Source organism: Gymnoscopelus braueri (assembly GCF_963280865.1).
Source record: "Gymnoscopelus braueri genome assembly, chromosome: 1".
In the NCBI taxonomy this organism is placed as follows: Eukaryota; Metazoa; Chordata; class Actinopteri; order Myctophiformes; family Myctophidae; genus Gymnoscopelus; species Gymnoscopelus braueri.
Window position 1 is genome coordinate 57,479,408 of NC_137603.1, and position 18,778 is coordinate 57,498,185.

The 18,778-nt window shown below is 41.9% G+C and overlaps 2 protein-coding genes across 2 annotated transcripts in view; one reads left to right on the top strand and one right to left on the bottom strand.

Moving 5' to 3' along the window:
• The first annotated feature begins 4,602 nt into the window (after positions 1 to 4,602).
• ss18l2 (ss18, like 2) lies at positions 4,603 to 6,468 on the top strand. Its single transcript, XM_080439889.1, has 4 exons — positions 4,603 to 4,743; positions 5,560 to 5,636; positions 5,734 to 5,827; positions 6,150 to 6,468. The coding sequence occupies exons 1-4, from the start codon at positions 4,675 to 4,677 to the stop codon at positions 6,207 to 6,209; spliced, it is 300 nt and encodes a 99-aa protein (XP_080296015.1). The 5' UTR covers positions 4,603 to 4,674; the 3' UTR covers positions 6,210 to 6,468.
• Positions 6,469 to 7,468: 1,000 nt separating this feature from the next.
• The window catches only part of garre1 (granule associated Rac and RHOG effector 1), a 62,205-nt gene continuing 50,895 nt past the window's right edge, over positions 7,469 to 18,778 (bottom strand). Inside the window, exons 10-14 of the mRNA XM_080436217.1 lie at positions 17,215 to 18,458; positions 13,210 to 13,384; positions 12,102 to 12,239; positions 10,225 to 10,300; positions 7,469 to 9,695 (exon numbers count right to left, since the gene is read on the bottom strand). Of these exons, the coding sequence (XP_080292343.1) occupies positions 9,339 to 9,695; positions 10,225 to 10,300; positions 12,102 to 12,239; positions 13,210 to 13,384; positions 17,215 to 18,458 (1,990 nt within the window). The 3' untranslated portion in view covers positions 7,469 to 9,338. The remainder of the gene's footprint in view (positions 9,696 to 10,224; positions 10,301 to 12,101; positions 12,240 to 13,209; positions 13,385 to 17,214; positions 18,459 to 18,778) is intronic.

Sequence of the window (18,778 nt, forward strand, 5' to 3'; positions counted from 1 at the left end):
GCAGCACTGCAGCAGCTCATGAAACAGTGGCGTTCCCAGGAATTACATTTAGGGCAGGCGAGATCCCCCCCCCCCCCCCCCCCTACGAAGGGGGGGGGGTACTCTGGGAAAAATCTCGGGGGAAACAAGTTAACAACACTACACACACTGACTTCATGTTGTAGTTTAGTAATGAATGGCTCAAGCTGCTCTCAGAGCCCCTTTATGTCAGGTGAGTACAGGTGATGGCCCAGACCCCCACCCCTGGTACCCCATGAAACAGTGTAGAAAGGAGACATCAAATTTCTCTTTTGGGTCTTGAGTCCCAAGACTCAAGACCCAAAAGAGAAATTTGATGTCTCCCCGGAATCATACGAGGAAGTAAAATGTATAATAAGCAAGAAAGGAAACACGGCCACAATAAATGGATCCAGGGAGAAAGCGTGGCAAAGTATTGCCGACAAATTAAATGCACAAGTCGTCCAAAAATATATGCAATTTATATACAAGTCCATAAATATATAATTCAGTTAGGCTTAAACATGAGGAGTGTATAGTGAATATTGGAATTATCGCCTACTAATCTACAATGCGATAGCCTATAATATTATATGCGCCATGCATCCAACCTGAAATGTGTCAAAAACAAAAAAATCTCCATGAATTCAAGGCTTCATGGTCCATGGAGTGTGTAATTGATAGAAAACTTGTATTTTTTGGCTGAAGTATTCTTTTAAGTGTCTTGTTCAGGGACACTTTGACACATTGCTGAGGCCTGGGATCTAACCTGGGATTTATGGTTTACCAGGCAGGCTCTTTAACCATTCAGCTATGGCCACATCATCAGCAGAGACTCTAAGGCAGTTCTACTCTGTAACAGTAAAGGGGTTTCAGGGGAAACCAGCAAAATGAGGAATAATATAATAAAAGAATGTCTTGCTAATAAAGCGTCATTTCTCTCATTTTGTATATGTATTTGATATTACCTTTTATATTATTATATTATTTAATAAATTATGCATTTCATCCTCTATTGTCCAGCAACCTTTATGATAAAGGTGAAAAAAGATAGTAGACCCGTAGGAGCCAGATTGTTCAGATGCCAAGGTTCCTGTGCTGGGATTCGATCCCATGATCTTGTGGTCTGAAGTCAAGAGCTCTTCCGACTGAGCTATGGATAGAGCAGCCGCACATTAAAGGAGAATTTTGCACTACGTTTTTCTTACCTTTTCTATGATGTTATGATATCTTAGGATGAATGGTACAGTAGAAACATTTCATAACTTGATCGATTGATTGCTTTTTTTTGTGAGATCTGACGTTCATAGTGACAGAACAGAACACTATGCAACCAAAAAAAAAAACCTAAGTCTCGCTAGACGAGATTGAAATCTCGAGATTGAAATCTCGTCTAGCGCGACTTCTGTTTTTTTTTTTTTTTTACAGTGTTCTGTCACTATGAACGTCAGATCTAAAAAAAAAAAAAGCTATTAAAATATGTGATCTAACACAAGGCCTATCCGCGCACGTTTTAAGCTGTGGCAGACCCGGGATCGAGTTATGACATTTTTCTACTGTACCATTCATCCTAAGATATCATAACGTCATAGAAAAGGTAAGAAAAACTTAGTCCAAAATTCTCCTTTAAGCAAAAGTCACATTTTCAATTTTCAACCTTTATATTTGAAATCCGAACGTTTATGTAGAATAGATGAATGAAAGGGTCAAAAATTGAGAAAGTGCAAACACCAGGTTGAAGTTCATCCATGACGGTCATGACAGATCCAGACTGCACTAGCGATTTGTTTACATTCGACCACATGGCTCATTGCATAAGATGTTACCATATTGATTTTATCCCACTGTTGAGGGTTACGGTTATGTTTTATATATTTTGTTTAAGACTTACAGTAGGCCACTGGAATACAGTGACTGATATGAATGAATTAATAATATACTGGACCATACGTAAAATGAAGAATACCTTGTGATGTCAGTGACATTGTATTACAAATGAAAATAAAAATAAGAAACAGTGCAGTAACAATACGTTTTCGTTTAGCAGCAATTTTGCATGTACAATATAAATATTAATATATTGTCTGTCGGGCGGAAACCTCATTATGGCCAAGACTGTTACTTTTCAGCATAAACATTCTAAAATAGCAAAAACAGCAGATCGACAAAAAAAAACAAGACTCGCGCAACATAATTTGGCAAGACACACCATTTCCGGTTTACTTCCCGTATCTGCATAGTCTCGCATCTCGCGTAGCTATCTGCGTGAAGTGGGCGGACGCCAACCTGCTTCCGGTCTCCTAAAAAGGCATCCGCCCACTTCACGCAGATAGCTACGCGAGACTATGCAGATACGGGAAGTAAACCGGAGACGGTGTGTCTTGCCGATTTTTGTTGTGCGAGTCTTGTTTTTTTTTTCAGGACTTTCAAAAAGCGTTAAGCATTGGTTCTCAAAGTGGGGTCTGGGGACCCCCAGGGGTCCTTTGGGGGGTTCCAGGGGGTCCCCAGCAAAATGTTATTATTAAATATGGCTCTTTTATTGCTACTTTTAACTTTTTAATGGATCCTGTAAGTAAAGCCTGATAAAAGTGTCAAACTCCCAAAATGGTCAGAGTGGTCAAGAGCCCCCCCCCAAAAAATCTCCTGTTATCAGACGGTCTGAGGTTGGCAGGTATGTACAAAACATGCATTAACCACTTCAGCCCTATATGCATTTCGGCCATTTGAAAATAGCCGATACGCATTGTTCAAAAGGTTTTTATTCGTTTTATACATTTGAAAAGTTGTGAATGGGACATTCTGCATAATGAGTACTTTCTACTTTTGGTACTTTAAGTACATTTTGATACCAATACTTTTGTACTTTTACTCAAGTAAATTTTGAATTCCAGACTTTTACTTGTGACAGAGTATTTCTACATTGCAGTATTGATACTTTTACTTTAAAAAAAAAAAGTACCTTTTCCACCACTGCTCTTTGGACAAGATCCTGCCGATTGACCCAATGGAAAACTCAGATGATACCCTGACAGTGTGGCACACTGCCAATTGTAGTATAATGTCTGCCATGGCGCTAGAAAGCCATTTCAAGTTTCTGTTAAACCAGTTCTACATACCACAGTGGCGTAGTGGAGACTTGCGCCCCTTTAAAGATATATATATATATAACTCTCCAAGTACAAGTGGGTAGGCCTACACACTCTGCACAGACAGACAGAGAGCAGAACAATGACTTGTTTAGCCATCATCAGTGGTGGAAAAAGTACTCAAATTATTTACTTAAGTCAAAGTAGCAATACTGCAATATAGAATTACTCGGTTACAAGTAAAAACCCAGAATTCAAAATGTACTTGAGTAAAAGTGCAAAAGTATTGGCATCAAAATGTACTTAAAGTACCAAAAGTAAAAGTACTACTGCGTTGTGAGCTTGTAGATCTGCTATTTTCAAATAGCCTATGTATAAAACAGGGCTAAAGTGGTTAGTGTATGTTTCATAATATCATAATTTATATCTGAAAAGTAACTAGTAACTAAAGTTCTCAAATAATTGTAATGGAGTAAAAGTACAATATTTGCCTTTGAGATGCAGTGGAGTAGAAGTAAAAGTATTGGAAATTGGAAATACTCAAGTAAAGTACAAATACCTCAAAATTGTACTTAAGTACAGTATTTAAGTAAATGTACTTAGTTACTTTCCACCACTGGCCATCATCATCCTGAGGCAGAAAGCAGGGCTCATGCATTCATGATGCAGACCTGGAATAATGCAAAGAAACAAGGTCATATTCATTTTAAATAACTGTTGTGATTTAAAATGAATATTACCTTGTTTCTTTGCTTTAGTTTTTTCTTTACTTAATGTTTTCACTCAATGAGTGTTCAGAAATAAAATATATAAATATATATATTTTTAAATAACCCTGATATATTGAACTGAGACACTAGCAGTGGTCCTCCTGGTTAGTTTGTCCATGTATCTGTCGTTCTGTCTGTAAACGCAAGGTGGCAGTAGTGCGATGGATTTCACTTGCCTAGTTGTCAGGGTACTTATGAATATTTATGATGCATTATCATTGTCATTTCACTAGTGGTGGAAAAAAGTACTGAAATGTTTTGCTTGAGTAAAAGTATCAATACTGCAATGTAGAAGTACTCTGTTACAAGTAAAAGTCTGGAATTCAAAATTTACTTGACTAAAAGTACAAAAGTATTGTACTTAAAGTACCAAAAGTAAAAGTACTAAAATGTTTGAAAATAGCAGATCTATTTTGAAATAGCCTATATATAAAATAGGGCTAAAGTGGTTAATGTATGTTTTATAATGTAATAATTTATATCTGCAAAGTAACTCAAGTTTTCAAATAATTGTAGTGGAGTAAAAGTACAATATTTGCCTCCATGTAGTGGAGTAGAAGTAAAAGTATTGGAATTCGGAAATACTCAAGTAAAGTACAGTACTTGAGTAAATGTACTTAGTTACTTAACTTTCCATCACTGGTTACCACAACAACAAAACAGAACAGTAGATCCCATAGCCCAGAGTGACGGCCGTTGCTGATTGGCCAGCTGCCTGGTTGCCAGATAACGGAGGAGGAGGAGTTTAGACGAGCTTTTCCTCTCCTCAGTCAGTATAATGTTGTGTTAACATTAACATTAACATCATCATCATCATCATCATGTCCATCGCTTTCGTGCCGAAGAGACTCCGAGGAAGGGCCACCATCAACCAGGAGACCATACAGAGGGTAGGATGGAGGATGATAGCAGTAACATTAAAAACATCATGATAATGGCCGTAGCCGATTAGCCTGGGTGGCTAATATTAGCTGGAGGGGAAAATAAGGCAGTGCTTCTCAAACTCTTTCATGTCAAGGACCCCCAAAATTATTATTACACATATATTATGTGTAATATTATTATTACACATTTGAAAAGATATGCCGGGGACCCCCAAAAGAGAAAATTTTTAAGGCTATAGAGCAATTTGATGTGGGCATTAGTCATGGACCCCCATTTGAGGGCATTTTTTAAAAAATCTCTGGGACCCCAATATACACTGTAAAATCAATGTTACAGACCCACGAGGGTCCATTTGGTTCCTATCAATCATTTTGACTGGAACCCCCTCAAGGACCCCTGAGGTCAATTGAACGTGCATGAGAGCTTGTAAACACATATTAATTTGAGGTCCTTCACATGAACATGTTTGAGACCCACTGGTGTGAACAACATTAGGAAACAAGCCCAAATAAGCAACTACTCTTTAGAAACAAGCCCAAATATTTACAAGCAACTTTACAGAACCCCCCCCCCCCCCCCCCCCCAAAGTTGCTTATATATAATAAGCGAACATGGCAACACTGGTCACTGTGGTCAGGGATGGTAGCTCTGGTCAATAGGAGGACCAGAGAGGAGGCAAGTCATTGGAAAATATGTTCTTATTCATTTATATACAGAGACATTTAATATTCAGGTGGTACTTGTTAAATGCTGACATAATGAAACAATACACACCTAATGTTGTCTTTTTTGTGTATATTTCTTCTGTTTTTTTATTCCAGTTGCTTGATGAAAACGACCAGCTAGTCAGATGTATAACGGAATACATGCAGAAAGGAAGGGCAGCGGAGTGTGTTCAGTAAGTCTATAGAAGATGTTTTCAGCCTTGATGGCAGACTTATTCATGATAATTACCATTAAGTAAAACCTGTCTCTTATGTTTGTTTTTTGACCAGATATCAACAGATCCTGCACCGCAACATTGTTTATCTGGCAACCATAGCCGATGCCAGCCCCGATGTTGTGCCTCCATCACCTCCATCTTCAAATGTAAGAAAGAAACTTGTGATATAATATTTCTGCAACATGACATGTCCAACCAGATAATAGTTATAGTTGCTGTCAGGCAGAAACCTCTTATCCATATTCTAACTTTTTTGTGTTTTATCATACTGATATAAATACATTTTATTTGTAACACTTTATATTTGACACAAATCTCAAAGTGCTACATTGCATAAAAGTCAAGAAAAAGAAGATACTACAGCGTCACACAAAAGTATCATAAGTAGCAGATCCACAAGTTTTGAGATTTTTGGACATATCCATATCCACTAATTATTCACCTGATTTGTGTATTTTCTATTTCCAGTCCACCAGTGAAGAACCAGCGACATCGACGGCAGCTACAGATAAAGATGGAGAGACGTGATGAAAGCCATTATGAAGTTCCTCTCTCGCTCTTGTGCTGTCAAACATCACAACACACGTGTCTAATGTTTAGATATAAGTAGATAATTGTGAAAACAAGAGCAGGAATCATCTCATCATCGTTGCCTCTCCAGTCACGTTTTTGTGAGGTTATAAATGTTTACACTGATTGATCCTCTGTTCTGTTCCATAAGCCCTTTGCACTGACTGTTTAACCCATTAAGACCTGGAACGCATCTGTGTCACTTAAGATTTCTTTGGCTATTCAAAAATAGCAGATATACAAGCTCATAGCGCGGCACCGAGTGCCGCGCTATGAGCTTGTATATCTGCTATTTTTGAAAAATCTTCCGTTCCGTTTGTACACTCTCAGAGTTAGATTAACATTGATTTTACAGTATACATTGGGGTTCCAGAGATAAAAATGCCATCAAATGGGGGTCCATGGCCCACTAATGCCCACATCAAATTGCTATAGCCTTAAAATCATCTCATTTGGGGGTCCCCGGCATATCTTTTCAAATGGGGGGTCCGCGGGCTGATATGTAATACTTTTGGGGGTCCTTGACATGAAAACGTTTGAGAAGCACTGATATATACAATAACAAGTGATCTAACTATCATTGGATTCCCCTATACCTCTATGGATTCCCCTCCAGCTAACATCGGCTACGGCCATTATTATGAGGTTTTTAATGTTACTATCACATCCTCTATCCTACCCTCTGTATGGTCTCCTGGTTGATGGTGGCTCTTCCTCGGAGTCTTCGGCACGAAAGCGATGGACAAAAAATCTTTAAAAATAAAATAAGAATCGCCTCAGGTCTTAATGGGTTAAAACACATTACTTAGTGAACTGTAGGGTTGGGATCCGGAATCGGAGGAACCGGATCCAACATTGAGGAACCAGAACCGTTTTTCTGGAGCTGGTTACAATATTACAATACCAGCGGTTCTCAAACTTGATAATTTCAAGGACCAACCATAACTCTTAAGTGTAGGAATCATTAAAATCCTAAAGGAACCCAACCCTAGTTCCAAGTTGATGTGTATATTATATATGTGGGGAAAAAATGTTTTGACAAAAGGTTTGGATATATCCTAGGATTTCATTCACAAAACTGGTTGGTTTGTGTCAAATTCAATACTTGCGTGTCCGATTTGTGTGTACTTTAAAGATGTGAAAATTAAAACAATTTTAAATTTCATCATGTATTATGTCCTTTAGTAAGGGGGGAGGTATATTACAACAGCAAAAAAAATGACAAAGACCCTTTGAATTGCTAGTCGTTTTTTATTCATTTTTTGCATTGCTGGTACACTTGGAAAGATTTAGTTGCCAGCTCAAGAGAACAATAAGCAACATAAGCCAAGCAGCCCCTCATCATATCTTCTATCAGGGCAACAATTTTTTCTTTTTTTTTGTAGAAGCCACTAGTAAACCATTTGACACAGCTGAGAAATGCTAACAGTTACAGTCCAAGGTCATAAATGATGTCTTAAAAAAAAAAAAGAGGCTGCAACAGTTTGGGAGAGAACACAGACAAAAGCAACAAACCCTATATCTTGATTGTGCAAAGCACATAACTATAAAAAGATATATATTTATATGTATATACAGCAAACAATTCTTTGTAAACATGTTAAGTATGTTAGTTTTTCAGAAAACATGGTGTCATTTTTCATAAATACAGGCAACATTGGCATCCGCAAACATCACAAAAAAGTTAACATTCTGGGCCTTTTTAAATATAGCCCATTTGCCATAGAAACCGAAGAAACAAGGGCCCAAAATACCCTCTTCACACAAACAATGTTTTAGTGTTTTAGCCTGGCATATTTGGTAACCTTTAGAGATATATATAATGGTGTAATTCAACTCTGTAGGAAAGGAAAAAAAATGTGCTTTTCACATCTCAGAGGGGAAAAAAAAATATGTCTTATGTAATATGCCTATAGTATACTAACATACAGTAATGGTATAACATGTAAGAAAATACAAAAATAAGATTAATACTGTCAATATTTGTACAAGAAAAATATTGTATTTTAATGGAACAAAAGTTAGGTTCTTTTTTTTTAGGAGTAGTTAGTGTCATTCTGAAGCAAACCTGCCAATTTTTAAGGAAGAGGAAATTAATTTGCTCGGGGGGGAGGAGGGGGTATGGGGGAGTAAAGAAGTCCCCTAGTAGTGCGATCTTACAACAGGGCATGTAACTTTACTACAGATAAAAAATAATCTTAAACCGTCTTGCATCTCTTCAGCACCATTTCGACTTCTGAACAACGCTTTGGTTGGAAAATAATATTCTGCAAGTGCTATCAATACCAACATGGCACATAGTTTACTGCTATAATTCTTTAAACTCTTGTCAGTTTGTTGAAAAAAGTAGTGTATTTCCTTTTCAAATTACACCTCTTGCACTGGTTTACTATATTTATGCTGAGCCTGCTCAAAGCCTCTTAATAAAAAGAACTAAATATTTATATTTCAACTTCAGTAATGTACAAGCTATGAAACAGTAGGTGGTAGCTGTAAGTCTGAGTCATCCGACGTGAGATTTGGCAGTTACAGCTATGTAGACACAGTATATTAATTATGGGGCAACAACGGAGGCCTTTCGCTAAAGCCCCCCCTTTGCCCACTTCTAAACCAATCTCCTTTTACACAACCTAAGCTGTGGAAGCATAGTTGGGTCGATGGCCGTCCGCGTCTCTCCAGCACTCACCTGAGACACATTGAAGACGGCTCAACAGACAGGAAACTACTACCATGGAGGCTAACTGCTGTTAGCAATGAAACGTGTCGCTTCTAGTTTAAACATGGCAGTTCAAAATATGCGTCTTTTCTTTTTTAGTTTTTTTTTCCTAAAATGGGGATAATGGGGATGTTGGGACATGGAAAAATATAGATACAAAAAAATGTTTGAGCCAGTGTGTGTACTTATTTTTTTTCGCCTTGGCGTATGAACTCCCCAAGGCTGACATTTTTCTCCCCAAAATGTGTTGGGTTGTTGTTGCTGCTGAACGGGTCACAGCTTTACTGCATTTAGCCAATCAAACCAGAGCTATCTTATTACGGCCCTCCACCACCACTATAATACACTGTGGGGCTTCATCAGCCCCATCATCAGTACTGGTGAAGGTAGGAGGGCCGATGCTCGTGTTTGATGGGGAAGGATTTGAATCCCTTGCTAATGGGCTTGTGCTGTTGTTGCTGTTGCTGTTGCTGTTGTTGCTGCTGCTGCTGCTGCTGTTGCTGGGCGAAGGGGAACCCGGACGCCATCCCTGTGGAGGGGGAGCAGTCGCTGGCCGTCGACCACACCGGAGACTGCAGCATCTGCATGGAGTCACTCCACTGGGAGGACGGAGGCAGGTTCATCTGGTGGTACAAGGAAGAGCTGGGATTGGGCATGGTGTTGTTGTGGCTGTGGGCGGCAGAGTGCTGCCACGGTGCCTTGGGAGGCCAGGTCTTGGTTTTGCTGTCCTGTGGGGGAGGGGCAGAGGGAACCAAAGGAAAAGAAGTGTCAGAGAAACTCAATGGTTTCTCAACCTCAACTGAAAAAATAAACAACTAAAGAAATGGCAATCCTAAAAAGGTCCACAAGTCAACAATGTCCACAATGGGGGAACCCTCCAGAGGGACCTGTGGTCAGCGGCTGTACAGTTCACATCACTGTCTGGTATGGGAGCTGTACCCACTGTTGCCAGATTCTGTGAGAGAAACAAGCAACCAGGTCTAGGAAAACCAGCCCAAAAGAAGCGACTATGGGCCACAAGAGCACTTTAACATATACATCAGCTATTTGAAAATAGCAGATCTACAAGCTCACAACGCGTCGCCATGCGACACATATACAGACCCATGAGAAAGACCACTAACATAATGACTGACCCCTCCCACCATCTTTTTGCTAACTAAGTATGAATCAGCCATTATATTAGCAGCTAAATGGCTGATACCGGCTAAACTGACTGGTAAATAGTCCAAAAAACATAAATGTGAGACTGTTTACCTGGTTGTCATCCAGGTTGTGATGAAGCGGTGGGGATGGCAGGGTACACGCCTCTTGCTCTCCACAGCTGTGTTTCCTACAGACACAAAGAGGAAGTATTAGCATAAAAACTGTCTGGTAAATTAACTCTTTGACTGCGGACGACGCGATAACGCGTCAAGTGCTACTTTGTCCAGTTGGCCGTCGACGCGTTCGACGCGCTTGACGCGCGTTCATTGTTTAATCTCTGATTGCGCTATGCTGCTTAATATTCAATGTTATTCTCGAGTTCCACTTACTTCACGGACATCTGCATCCGGTTCCATGACCTGGATTCCGTTTCCGGTTTTTGATTTTTTTCCCCAGTCATTTTCGTCCAAAATAGGTAAATAAACGGGTTTTCACACGGTATAACGGACAAACGGACAGGTTCTCTTCTATAATCTATGGTCTGGGTGACGATCAGTCATCGCCGTCGTGTATCACATCGTAATTTTCGCCGATCAAAACAATCTGGGACGACGTCACATCCGTTTTCATGTTTTTCCTTGTCTAATCTATCAAGAAGGGTGAGAGAGACCCAACGACATGATCAAGCTGTCATGTGCTGCTCTCTAGTGGCGGATTTGTGCTGGGTCTTTAAATTATGTGTCCTTAAATTATTTTCATGAGAAAAATTCAAAATATAAAAATAAAAAAAACACGAAAATTGCTGGCACTGGGGGAGTACTTTATGAAAATACTCTGGCAGTCAAAGAGTTAATAAAGCAGTCGATTTTCCAGTAACTTTTCTCTACCAATTTAGTCGTTTTTGCCAAATTGACACCACCCCACACACATTCACTGCTGTTGTAGGCTACTGACTCACCTACCAGTGAGGAGCCCCGACCAGGAGGACTTGGAGCCATTGTCCTATTCCTCCCGCTAAACACTCCCGGCTGCCAGGTGCCGCCCCAGCCCATAGGAGTACATGCAGTGGTATCACCCTCCCCGCCTGGCTTCCCTCCCCTTCAAATTCAAACCCACAACCTCCGCGGTGGTGGGCAGGCACTTAACCACTGCGCCACCCGGGCGCCCAAAATGTACAAGTTTTTAAAAAAAAATTACCTGCCGCTGCGCATGGTTAATAGAGTAGACAAATTTACCAGCTACAATACAAAAATATATGTTTTAATTAGGAGTAAGAAATGGGGTGTGGGACATTTCCTTCATGGTTACGTACTGCTGCTCACTTCCTACACACCTGTCTCCAAACAATATTCATATTTGCAAAGCCCTCATTGTTAATGGATTATGCCCGGTGTTCATTTTCCACACTGATAGCAATCACTTAATACACAAGTGGCTCTTCAGATGTTCTGACAGCGATGCAGATGAACGATAACTGTAATATCGGCATTTATTAATTTGGTGCCTGGACTTCATAGTCACAGCACAGAGCTCAGGCTGGCAGCATGCTGGTCCCACAAGGCAGTGTTCATTTTGACAAAGCAAATTTTGAATACAATTCCATTTAGTTTCGGTCACATTTTAGTCTGGTTTTAGTCGACTAAATATCATAAGATTTTACGGTAGTTGACTAAATCTACAGTTGATTTAGTCGACTAAAATGTATTTTTGGCGGGCTGTGATGGTGTCATATTGCCTCGTTTATATTTGGCTGCCTGCCGAAAATAGCAGATAAGCGGAAGCTCACAGATCGGCTATTTTTGGAGTGTGACAGTTTGTGTTTGTTGACGAAACTGTCAATGCATTTGGTCATAGTTTTAGTCACCATTGCTTAGTTTTTTATTAGTTTTCGCCAGTGAAAAAAAGGGTAGTCGACGAACATTTCTCGTCATACTTTTAGTCGAAACTATGAAATTCACATTATGGCCAAAAAGGTGCTTTTTTTTTACCTCCTCTGTTTCACAGCTGCTACAAGGTCTGGTCCGGAGAACATGGAGAACAGGCTGTCTCCGTTGGCTGAAGACGTCTCGTCACTGGAGCTGGCCGAGTCCCCCTGATTGGCTGACCAGCTGCTGTTGATTGCCTCCCTGTGTTGACACAGACAAGAGACAGATGTTGGCCAGAGAAATAAAAAAAAAATGTCACGGATGCTTTCCCGGTAACAGCATCAAGCCCGAAACGCACCATTCAAAACCCGAATAGAACATGGTGGCCTCGTCACCATTGAGTTCAACGGAGAAGTGGATGCCATGTTATATTCGGTTCCTCAAGCTACACACGGTTATTGATGGTGCTTCTTATTGTCATTTTACCTTTGTATTGCTGTATCCTTTCCTTAATCTGTATCTCTTAACCCTTTAAGACCGGGAACGCATCTGTGAGTCATTTTTAGATTTCTTTGGCTATTCAAAAATAGCAGATCTACAAGCTCGAGTGCCGCGCTATGAGCTTGTAGATCTGCTATTTTTTGAATAATCGTGAAAATGTTAGCACATCTTTGAAAATATATATATTCTTAAAGCAAACATTTTTTACTCAAATCTTTGCTTCAGTGGATTCTACAAATTTTCTAAATCATAGTTTTTTTAAGAAAAAAAATATATATATGTTGCTATAATCAGTGGTTCTCAAACTTTTTCATGTCAAGGACCCCCAAAATTATATGAATTTTGGCCGCGGACCCCCCCCCCATCAATTTGTTCCAGGGACCCCCAGAAGTCGTAACAGAGTTAAAAATGTTTGCTACGGAAAAACAGATATTCAAAGATTTGCACACATTTTCACGATTTTTCAAAAAATCCAGATCTACAAGCTCATAGCGCGGTACTCGGTGCCACGCTATGAGCTTGTACATCTACTATTTTTGAATAGGCAAAGAAATCTTAAAATGACACAGATGCTTCCCCGGTCTAAATGGATTAAATGTCTGTTGTTGCTTCTTGTTTTTTGTTGCTTTTCGTGTACCCTGCCTCACATGTAAAGCACTTTGTAACACAATTGTGAAAGGTGCTATATAAATAGTTTTATTATTATAACAATGTTGTGTGGTTAACCTACCCTTCACTGTAGTACTCTGGGTGTGACCAGGTCCGGTGTTGTTGTTGTTCATCCGGGAGGGGCCAGTTACCGCGAGCGTTGCTGCTCGGGCGGCGAATGTGCTGGACCTGTCGCTTCTGTTGCATGGCCTGGCTGACCCCAGCAACGTAGCGCGCAAACTCCGGGTCCGACCCCACTGTGCATGAAAAGAATGAGAAAAAAAATAAAACCACCAACCAACCAACCCACGGTGAGTTTCTGAACATCAGCTCTTTTCTCTCCCTCTCTTTTTTCCCCTCGCCACCGCCAGTGCCCCGGAGCTCAATCCGTTTAGCCCAGACTGTCTAGCATAGCAGAAAATTCACAATGGGCCTTAAGTCAGCGCCGCACAATGAGCACGCCGGGGCTACAATCAAAAGCCGGGGTCTGGTCTGGTCGGTGCACTGTAAAGAAAAAATAGCCACCGACACATTTTAAATTACAAACGGTCTGCGCCGGCTGGCCCGAGGAAAAAACAGCTGTTTGTTACACTATGACCTACATCAGGTAGTCGGCACTAGATCAATAGACATGTTTTGTGGATCAGACCCCAGGAGTTATAAAAGTTTATCCAGCAAGGTGTTAAAGTACTATAAAAGTACTATAAGTGGTTCTCAAACTGAGGGTCCTCCAGGGGTCCTGGGGGGGGGGCGGACCAGGGGGGGTCGTGCAAAGGTAGTTCATATAGCATCACAATAATTTTAACCTCTTTTTCCATTTATATGTTGGCTATTCAAAAATAGCAGAGCTACAAGCTCACAGCATGTTTTTTTGCTAATTCAACGTTTAGATCGTGTCCGGATCTTCTTCAGGGAAATGAAGAGCCAGACGTGATGGAAACGTTGACTTTGCAATAAACAGTGCGAGCATGCAGTATTACCAGTGTGCAGACTTTAATGCTTTTTTCTTTATAATGATCGGATAGCTGCTCCAAAAAGAGAGCCTTTGGGTCTAAAAACGTCAAGGGAAAAGGTCACAATCACTGCCTCTCATCATTACATAATCAGTCATAATCGCTGGTGTAAGTGGCACATCTTGCAGAGGTATGCACTTTAGTGAGTGCACATCTTTCCTAGTTATTAATATCACGACTCAGGAACATCAGGAACCCATTCAGCCTGAACCAGACAGAGATAAATTGGCTTCCACCACTTTTATATCCAATGTCATAATGACTCTTCACCGTGGTAGAATCTCACCATTAAAACACCAAATAGTTTAAATGTATGTATACAACTAGGCCCGTCACATTTATTACATAATCGTCCAATTGCAATTATTTGAGATCATCGCAATTATTTTGCATAATCGTTTCCATGCTGAGAAAGGTTCATCCATTTTCATATAAAAAAAAGATCTACAAGCTCTACGGATCTACAAGCTTTTAAGCTTCTAGATCAGCTATTTATCTATATATATTTTTAAGTATAAAATGATTAAATATGTCAGCCATTTCTTTGTATATTTAAGTTATTTGTCATATCTGCCATAAACCATTGATTTACGGAAGCCTAAAGGGCAAACAGGAAGGTAATTTTTATTTATATGTTCGAATGTTCAATGCCAAAGTCGCTATTATTTACAACGACCCAACTTTATGGTCGTTAAGTCTATACCTGCGCCGCAAACAACCGTCTTGGCATAATGAATACCTGACTAATGACTGTGGTGTTCGAACATGCAACGCCTGGCTCTCTCTCTCTCCCTTTATCTTGCTCTAACACAATTCCAATCAAAAGATCTATGTATGTTGGCATTAGATACTTCAGTATTATCTTGCCAAAGAAGATTTGATCTGCACCAATCCAAAAACAAATTCTTTAACCTCATACGTTTAACCCATTCAATCCTGGAACACAAAACACATACACATACACTTTAGATTTTCTTTTTTTTAGCTATAACCATTATTTTATACTTTTGAGCTATTCAAAAATAGCAGATCTACAAGCTCAAGCTAGGAGCTTGTAGATCTGCTTTTTTGTGGTTGAAAAATCGTGAAAATGTGTGCAAATCTTTGAATATAGTATGTTTTTTTAAAGCGAACATTGTTAACTCAAATCTTTGCTTCTGGGGATTCTACAAATGTCTTCTAAATCCAGTTTTTAGGGGGGAAAAACGTATGTTATCAGTGGTTCTCAAACTGTTTTCATGTCAAGGACCCCCAAAATTATATGTATTAGTCCGCAGACTGAAAATATTTTGTTCCAGGAACCCCCCCAGAAACAAAGATTTGAGTAAAAAAATGTATATATTCAAAGATTTTCCCACATTTAAAAAGAAAAAAGAAAACATTTACAGATCTACAAGCTCATGGCACTATGAGCTTACCAAAGAAATCTAAAATGACAGATGCATTCCCGGAATGAATGGGTTAAGTATGTGAGTGTGCATATAAACTCTCTGATTAGCATGGGAACATCAGGAAAATGGCCAAACCTGTTATTACCCGAGTTGAAGGTGTTCTGGGAAGAATTTACAACTAGTGTGAACATTTTGCCAAACAGAGACACTATATTATAGGACACGAGGGGGGGGGGGTGAGAGACTTACTTTCAAAGACAGCCTAATATATTATATCGTTGCTGTCGGGTGAGAAACCTCTTCATCTCCATATACTAACTTTTTGGAAGAATCCTCTTTTTCATTCATTCGTGAGACAGCCATAGTGGCCCATGGTTTCTAAAATGCATCAACTGTGGTGAAAATGTGACCAAACAAACTAAAAAAAGAAAAGGACATCCAAATACTGGATGAATACCTGATGAAGGGCCTGTCAAACGTATGGCCATTATGACCATTCACCAACAATTACATTTGGTTGCTACCCTGATGGTAAGGTTCTTTTCCCCCCCAAAAGATAGATACTTCATCTCTCTCTCTCCTCACATTTCAGCACAGAACAGGGGTGTTTAAAGTAGGCGGACGCCTTTTTAGGAGACCGGAAGCAGGCTGGAGTCTATTATTTCTAATGGGAGAGTGAACGTGAACACGGCTTCTGAACCTTTCTTTTGCCCCATGGTCACTGAACTAAATATTGAACCCGGTCGTCACAAGCCACAGTTTCTTCCCAACAGTTTCATACTAAAATGGCTTTTTTTCAGAGAGACAAATCAGGAGAGAATCTGCTTAATTATCGTCCTTTCTCTGTCCCTGCAACACACTCTCGCGGGATCTAGCACCAGTAAACATCGGACGTTTGGCGAGATCAGACGGTGTCCACTTAGGAGACCATTTGTAGGATTTGTGTACCATTTTGACCTCTAGTGGCTCCAATTGGGATTGATCGTATATCTTTAACCCATTAAGACCGGGAACGCGTCTGTGTCATTTTTTATTTCTTTGGCTATTCAAAAATAGCAGATATACCGAGTGCCGCGCTAGGAGCTTGTAGATCCGCAATTTTTTTTAAATCGTGAAAAATAATTTTAATTAATAATTTAGAATCGCCTCTGGTCTTAACACATTCCATGCCAGAGTTTAATCTCATAATGTACTCACCAGTGCCAGCGTTTTATTGTTGTTTTTTTGTTTTTTTCATGTCGCCACAGACCTCGCTAAATAAGTTAAAAGTGCGCGTTCATTTGGTTCTAAACACACAGCGGATCCGTGAGAAACGGCCAGCGAAAACAGTTTCCAAATGCGAGCCGCCATCTTGAAGATACAGCCGATCAACGGTAAACAGTGATCAGCGAGGAGAAAAACAACAACCGAGAAAATCGAGTTTTAAACAGGATCCCAGACAGGAAGCGGATACGATCGAAAAAAACGGAACCCGAATAATTCTGTTTCCGACCGGAAACCGGAAACGGAAATGGATCAAAAAAATTCGGAAAGTGCACCTGGGGCACTTTCAATGGGAATCGGCGGTTCGCGTAGATCTACGCGACTGGCACGCTGCGGCTTTAAATAGGTTCGCGTAGATCTATGCGATTGGCATTCAATGTGTTAATGGGTTAATAATTGAATATCTTTGGATCAACTCACCTGCGGGGTCAAATGGCAGCGTTTCCCCCATGCCCCCCCCAAACACGCCGTCGCTCTGGTCCCGGTTGGGCCAGGTGTTGTTGCGGGGTCCCTGGGGGGGCTTCTGGCCCAGCATCTCCGACATCACGCTGTCCATGTAGGTGCTGACCAGACCCAGGCTGTACAGGTCCGAGCTCAGGTCGGGAGGAAGGCTCGGGGAGCTCCACTGTCCGATGGGCCCCAGAGGGGACAGCCCCCCCGGGGGCGGCGGGCCTTGCTGGGACTGCTGAGGAGGGGGCTGCTGCTGCCACTTGCTCGGCACTCTCTGCTGGGGCGGCAGCGCCTGCTGGGGCTGCTGAGGGGCCAGCTGAGAGGACTGGGGAGGGGGCTGTTGGCCGATAGGCTGCAGGAGGTGCTGGTAGTACTGCAGGGCCTGAGGGGAGGGCTGCTGTGGCTGCTGCTGCTGTGGAGGTGGCTGCTGCTGCTGTTGCGGGGGTGGTGGCTGCTGTTGAGAGGGTGGCGGCTGCTGCTGCTTCTGCACAGGCTGGGGCGGGGGTTGCTGGGGCTGAGGTTGCTGGGGCAGGGCCTGGGAGGGAGGGTGCTGCAGGGTGCCGTGAGGAGAGACGGCCTGGGAGCTCGGCGGAGGAGCGGGAGCGGCTTGAGCCCCGCTCGGCGGCTTGAGCTCGGCCGGGTTGGCGGACGCCACGGAGTTCCTCCTCTTCACCAGCGGGGAGGCCTGCTGGGACTTGCCCATGTTGAAGCCCGAGAGGAAGTCGATGACGTCCTGCATCTCCTGGTCGGTGGGCAGGTTCATGCCCTGGTCGTCGCCGCCGCACACCGCCACGCCGTTGATGGACAGCAGCTGGCCCCCCAGCGGGGCGGCGGCGGGGTCCGGGCCCGGACATCCGGGCAGGCCGCCGCCCCCCATCTGCAGGATGCTGTGCAGCCGGGCGTCGCTGTGGTGGTGCACCAGGCTCTTGGGCTTGTTGTCCTCGGAGCTGCTGGCGGACAGCATGCTGCGAGACGGGGTGCTGGGGATGGAGTAGCTGCCCCCTCCTCCTCCTCCTCCTCCTCCTCCGCCTCCTCCTCCTCCGCTGCCTGAGCTGGACGAGGCCTTCTTGGTGAACTTGGAGGTGAGCTTGGAGATGGATTTGGGCAAGCCGCTGGACATCTTGGAGCTGGTGCCGAGGGGCAGGTCAGAATGGCCGCTGTAGTCGGGGATCTCCCGCTGCAACTGCATCTGGATGGTGGGCAAGGCTTGCTCCCTGGAAGACGGGAAGCAGATAACAACACGTTCAATGTTAAAAGAACTAGAAATTACCGACCAAACCGGAACCAGACCCAAGCAGTGTTAATTTCGTCGACTAAAACTATGACGAAAAATGTCTGTCCACTACCTTTTTTCACTGACGAAAACTAAATAAAAACTAAGCTAGGATGAGTAAATATATTGACAATTTCGTCAACAAATAAAAACTAGACAAAAATGTTAGTGAGGGACTAGTGGACAAGAGACCCAGTATAACTAAGTAGAGAGACAAGTAATTTTATGTTCGGGTGTTGCACTCTGAAAATAGCCGATAAC